This window comes from Egretta garzetta, unplaced genomic scaffold (assembly GCF_000687185.1).
Source record: "Egretta garzetta isolate BGI_Z169 unplaced genomic scaffold, ASM68718v1 scaffold29, whole genome shotgun sequence".
Taxonomy (NCBI): domain Eukaryota; kingdom Metazoa; phylum Chordata; class Aves; order Pelecaniformes; family Ardeidae; genus Egretta; species Egretta garzetta.
The window spans coordinates 466,464-473,178 of record NW_009260796.1 but is presented as its reverse complement, the minus strand read 5'-3'; the positions used below and the strand labels follow the sequence as shown (position 1 = coordinate 473,178).

The window sequence follows — 6,715 nt, the reverse complement described above, 5'->3', positions numbered from 1 at the left end:
CTTCCGATACAAAAGAGCCTGTTTCCCCCCCACAGACAACTTTCCCCAAAATAAAAACAAAAGAAAGGATATGTGGTAAGGGGAGAAAGAGGAACAAAGGAGGAAGAAAAAAAACCACAGCACTGACAGTTAGAAATGTTAATTTACATCTAACAGCATCCATATGCCAGTAACGTATCATAAACTCTTAGCCTACCATACAAAGAGGGTGCCCCAAAATGGTACCTGCAAGAGGTCTCTCGGAAGGAGATGTTTAAATCCCAGTGGGTGTGTATCCTGTTAACAAACAAACAGAGAGGTCAATGGCACACGCTGAACACTGCATCTATTGCCACTTAAAAGAGCTGCTCCATCACGACAACCCACCCATGGTCCTCTCCAACTCCCTCGCCCTAGCTCTCAACCACAACTACTGCCGCCTTCTGAGCTGTGGGGCGCTGTGATGAGCCACGCTGCACACCCACGGCAGTCCCGAGCGTCCCCAGCAGGACTCACAGTGCTGTACATGAGACCTCCAGGTGAGCTCTACAGCGGTGAGAGAACTTCTCTTTGCTGCATGCAGCCTCCCTAATAGGTATAGGGCCTGGAGGATGTTGTCTCAACTAATAGGACACATTCGGAGGAAGCAGAAGGAGCTAAGCATTGACACTTTATGAAGAAAACCCAAATATGTCTGTACTACAATCCCTCCTCCACACCCGCCCCAGCTGTAAATAAATTATTAGCAATTTCCCACCTCGGAAATTAATTTCACATATTCTGTCACTCTGCCTGCTGACAAGCATGAATACCAGATTCTTGATGAACAATATCCTAAATTAAGAAAGAGCAGCCAAGGGGGTTGTTTTTCTGTTGGGTTTTTTTTTTCCCCCTTGCTGCTAGACAGCATCTACACCAACCCAGAGGGCTAAGGCAGATGCTTGACCTTCTGTGGTCTGGTGTCTCCCCTCAGTATCAGGGAGCACTCATCTCCCCCGCCACCCAGAGGAGGTCTGTGACCACCACTGTTTTTCCACGTCGATGTGATTGATGAGCCATTTGAGACCAAACTGGCAAGGCAGCCCATATCCTTGCACAAACCCACTTCTACATCTCTCAGCATCTGCCAGTGAACACGCTGGTTCCTAGCTGTGCGTATAAATCAGCTCCTGCAGATGTAGGTTCCCAAAAGCATTAAACAGAAGTGGCTGCAACTATCACAAGTAGCAGAGGCCAAATGCGCTTTTGCGTATTTTGTGTATCCCTGTAGCAGTCCTGCCCCTGTCCTCAACTAGAAAAAGCAACGGTGTGTAGCTGAAGACCATCTGATACAGAAAAAGCCTAATCTGAAGCCTGCTAAAGTAAAAGAGAGCCTTTCTTCCAATCTGAACGTGCTTTGAATTGGGCCAGAAAACACTTAAGCATGACCAGTGAAGTCAATGGGACTTAACTCGGGCTTGAGTGTCCGTTTAAGTGCTTTCCTGAATGGGTGCCCCTGCTTCAGCCTAGTTCAGAAATCAACTGAAAACAACTCTTGGCACGGAAATCATTTCACATCCAAGACATGATGCTGCTACAAGTTTTACTAATACGATAGCATATCTTTTGTGCTCTTCCTGCAAGAGTGGCTCAGAAGGGGAGCTCTCTGAGTAGTTGTTTTAGGGGGTTGTTAGATTTCAGTAGATATTAACTCCCACCAATAAAGCTGTCGTCAGAACTGTGCTTCCACATGTACCTAGTTTTTCCTACTCTTCTTCTTCCTCATATGTAGCAGTTTAGAAAGCCTACTCTAGCTTTCCATTTTCCCAGCATTTTATTTGCAAAACCAGAAATGGAATAGGTACTTCCCAGCTATTGAGCTTACAGCAATAACGGTTGTTCTTCTAAGTTAAAATTCAGACAACATTTGAAAACTCTCTGGAAGGGACAGGCCAGACTGGGGCACTGAGTAAAATTTCCATTAACTGAAACTCTGGGACACATGTGGACTTCCCAGGTAAGCTGATCTGAATCCAAAGTTCAAAGCAAATTAAAGCCAGCCAAAGCCCTTATGGCCCTGACAGGCCCAGGAAGGGTCTGGCCTGCTCACAAGAGAGTGGAACTGGTGGAACCGGTAGAGGGTGGGAAGTCTGATTTCACACTGCTCCCTAGAATACAAGATTTCCTACATACACAAAACCTTCATAAACCCCCTTTAATTCCAGCTCAGCACCTTGCACTGTGGAAATCAGATCCTGGCACTGCGCAGTGGAAGTGGGGAGAGCTCCAAATCCTGCACAGCAATGAACTCTGTGGGACCAGCTGGAAATCAAACTGCAAATCTGAAAAGGAACCTTGTGTTTCTCCTGTTTCTCTGTCCATAAAACATCCTTCCGTGCCCTTAAAAAAACTCAAAGGGTTTGGCCTTGAGCTGTATGTAAATTAAATGCCATGTTTGTCCGATTGAAACTCCATGGTCCCTTTCCTGATGAAAAAATGACAATTCAGCAAACCTGTGGTTAAGGTGACCTGCCCCCTGGGCCTCCCTCCGAGGCAACATGCATTTCCTCCAGGTGGTGTTCAGAGCCTAACAGTGGGCCACAGTCCGCTTTGGACCACGTATGTGCTCCCACTGCACCCCTGTGTGTGCTCCCTGGGGCTCTCACGGAGCCTGTCCGCACCACTAACCGTGCTGCCTCACCCTAAGCCTCAGCTGACTTCGTGCCTCTCCTTTCCACTGATGCTCAGCTCTGGAGCTCACAACATGCAGTAGGCATCCATCTACTGTAATGCTACCTGGCAGGTAAAAAGTGTTCTTCATACCGGACTCTCAATGCAGGGCTGCAACGTTCCTTTATCCATGCAGCTAATATACCTCATTCAAAAGCTCCCATCCACACTGGGAACTGTCATCACTTCCAGCTCTCTGACTCAGATCCTGGGTCTGCACAGCCTGTTCCTTAATGGAAGGGTCCACATCCCACCCAAATGCCAAGAAGCAGGTAGGCAGGTACCTCCCAGCCATGGCACCGCCAAAGGGGGCAGATTGTGATCCTCAGGGTCAGGCAAAGGCGTGGCTCATAGTAAGACTTAGCACAGCTAAACTTCCAAGTATAGGATGACTGCATCAGAGAGTTGCTGGGGGGAGGGAAAAGCAAAGGAATAGCTCAGATCCACATAGAGGCAGAACATCTATCTGCTGAGATGGATAATTAAACACCCATATTTAGACAAATGAATAGGTGAGAATGAAATTAAATCCTAATTATCTTTTTTGGGGGGGGAGGGGAGAGGGGTAGAGAGCAGAACCAAGCACTCACTCCACATCTCTATGCTGTTATCCCCAATTAGATTTCCAAGGCTAATGTACGTCTTGCTTTAACGGGTTATTCCTCCAATTGAAATCAAATTACTAATAATTTGCAAACTATCAGCTACAGAGGCCCGTCTTTGGGGTGCATAAAGAGTGGTGAGCAGGAGCCAGTCCCTTACAAATTAATAACAGAGAAGGAAGGGGAAAAAATAAAAACCATAGCCAGGCAAGCAAAGGCACTAGGAGTTGCTACTGTCTCTCCCACCTCCTCACCCAGCCAAGGCCTCAGCAGAGTGTGGTCAGTTAGAAAGCGCTCAATAAAATGACGACGTGGGCCCCACAGCAACCAAAAAGCTTTGTAAGAACTTGTGTTCCCTGCACAGCTTCGTAAGCGGGGAGGGCAGCCTGAGGGGTCTGCAAGGCACAGGAATTAACAAACTGCTGCACCAGGTGCCTCAGCAAGGAGGGACTAGAACGTCAGGGTTTGGTTTGCACAAAGAATGAAATGCTTATATATGTATGTGAACCAGAAAAAAAATGAACTGGAAAGAGCTGGGGCTATTCAAGGCATCTCTGGAGCCTGTACTGGAATGAGAATCCAGCCCAGAAAAGAAAGCGACAGAGCTGGCAAAATAATGGAGAGCAGCTGGGATAGTTTTTAATTTCAAAGTTGTTTTTTTCCCTTCCCTGTCGTTTCGTTTTTACCCTAACAGTCCCTGCAAGCTTTCAACACCAGAGTGGCAACCAGGGAAGAAGCCAAGAGAGCGAGTCAGGCACCCCCATAGCGTCTCGTCACTCCAGGGGCAGCAACAACCTCATTCTACAGCTGAGCTTCTGCACTGTGGCCAACTTGCTTTCTGCTGCTCCCTTTGGCTCGCTCCCTGTCCCAGGTGCGTGCTGCAGTAACCAGTACACGTGCCATGTAAGTGTGGAGAATACTGGGCAGCATCCAGCTACAGGAACAGGTCATTAACACCAGAAGGAGAACCCATCACAGCTCCATCTCCTACCCACAACTCTCCCTTTCTACTACCATTTAATTACAAGACCAACACTTCCTTTGGATGGAGTTTGTCTGTACCTTTCAATTTTCTAGCATAGGCGAGGCCACAGAGAAGAGAAAAATATTGACAAGGTTTCCCCACATCCTCTGGTTTAGAAGACTGCACCAAAGGGAACGCGTTGGCAAAAGAGTGAATTAAGGGCTTCTGTTCAACTGGCACCACCCACCGCCACCATGGGCACTGGGAACTCAAGGCGCCCAGGGTCAGGCCCTGCGCACCACCATCTTGCATGGAAACACAGAGCACTTCGGCACACGGTGAAGCCTATGCAATGCAAATGGCAATGCTGCAGGGAAGCCGTTTGGGAAGATATATTTGCAGGTGCCATTATGCAGGCTGCTTGGTTGGGTGGTCAGAGCTAGCCCCTCTCTCCTCCCTACTCTTCACATTTCTCACTGTCGCAGCTTCCACAGTCTCCCTACATCCACGGCATGCTATTTTCAGGCAGCCAACATTAAGAAGCTTGTGCAGGCAATGAACAGGGGTAGGCTCCTCCAGGAAACCTCGTACAGGATGGCCGGAAGAATGGCCTAAAGGTCACAGCAGGACTGAGACTTGGGCTTGGGGCGTCTGGGTTATTCTCTACCATGGAATTGATGTTGCAAGGGTCAGATAGAAGGAGATACAGAGAGCAGCCAAGAGCACTTCTGGGTCAAGATTTCCTTTGCTTTTATTCTCACACTTCACCTTATTTCTGGTCTCCTATCTCCCTCCTGGGCAAGAAGGGATTTCTTGCTGTTTATTATATATTATCCTGCGGCATCCCTGAGAAATAAGTAGTCATTTTCTCTCTCCCCCCCCCCCCCTCAAATATATGTCCTCATTAGGTCAATGACATGCTTCCTGGCACTCTGGATCAAGTCCAGCCTTTGCTTCCCAGAGGAATCTTTAATATATTTATTGAATATAGTGACTGTTATTAAGTGGTGCATGGTTCAGAGAAAAAGGGGGAAGGAGGGACAAAAGAGAAAGGCGAAGAGAAAATAACGGGTTGCAGAGGAAGGAAGAAGGGACTGACAGAAAATAACCAGTGGAAGCTGTGAAAGAAAAGTGTCATAAAGCAGCAAAACACGTCTCCAGCCGTATGGCAATTAGAAGAAGGGTTATCAAATCTAATCTATGAGCCTGATTCATGGCTGGAGCCCAGAGCCCTGCTCTGCCATGTGTCGAGTCTCTCTTCAGTTGCGTGCTGCCTGGAAGAGCCCTGTCGGCTTAGCCCAGAGCCCAGACATGCTCTGGCTTTGGCAGCAGGTAAAAAGCAGTGTTGTGTGGCATATCCCACCATGAAACTGGGCTCCACCGGGAAGGGGGATGTCACACAGCTCTCATCCCAGGGCAGCACCAGGGGAACCATTTGAGAGCGCTGCAAGAAGAGGCTAAGCAAGAGAAGGAAGGCAAAGGCAGCATCGTGTACATTGCACATCCGCCAATAAGGCATCGGGCCCTCACGGCTCTGAATTACAAGCAGGTGCGTGTGACAAATATAATGGGGGGGTGCTTGGGTTTGATCTTCAATCAATTAGGGAGTCAAAGAGCAACAGCCTTATGGGATGTAAGAAATAGCTTTCTACTCAGAAAGGCAGGCAGTGGAAAGGCTGACAGCGCTAGCCATTAGGGCTTAGTGGAGGTCAGTAATTCCACTATTAGAAAATGGACGCTGAGTGAGGAGAATGCCGTAAAGCTGGTCTGCGAGGTGTGGGATGTGGGGGACAGGGGAGAGCAGCTTGTCCCTGTCTGGACTCTATCTGTGTTCATGTGTGAACAGGGGCAAGGAGACAGTGTTCCACCATTCCTTCAGTAAGCACCTTCATTTCAAATGCTCTCCCCTCTGGTCTGAAATAACACCCATGCCCAGAGCTACACACCAGGGTCACGCTGCTGACACAGACAGAGCAGATTTGGGGGGGTGGGGGTGAGCGACATAAAAAAAGGAGGAAGGACGTAAAGGCATGATGAGGTTCTCCAGCAATCTGCTTCTCAGTGCACAGACACCCTGTTACAGGGCAATTTTTGTTATTTCTCCTCAAAATGGCTTTTATTCCAGAGCAGTATTTGGCAAGGAACCCAGCCTGTTGTCTGCTCTCATTGTACAAGCTGCTCCTGCTTTTGCTCCTAATCCTTTTTTTTTTTTTTTTAATAAAAGCATTTCAAAGACATTTTTGCTATGCGTGTCCATTTGCACCTATCCTGCCCATTACTCAGTCCAGTGTACATGCTTACTGATATCCCATAAGGGTTCCTTCAGAGACAGGTCAGGTCAAAAACTTTTATCATTTTAAACAGGTACTTAAGTACTACTGGCTCTTATTATTAGCCATGCCATCACATTTTGCTGGGGACTTGGACAAAGCTGTGCGTGAGCAGTTACTAACCTACCCCA

General features: G+C 47.9%; 1 protein-coding gene across 1 annotated transcript in view; it reads right to left on the bottom strand.

The window, feature by feature from the left end:
* Positions 1-6,715, bottom strand: part of SAMD11 (sterile alpha motif domain containing 11) — a 127,836-nt gene that overhangs the window by 78,953 nt on the left and 42,168 nt on the right. The window contains 1 exon segment of the mRNA XM_009646780.2: positions 226-276. Within this exon segment, the coding sequence (XP_009645075.2) occupies positions 226-276 (51 nt within the window).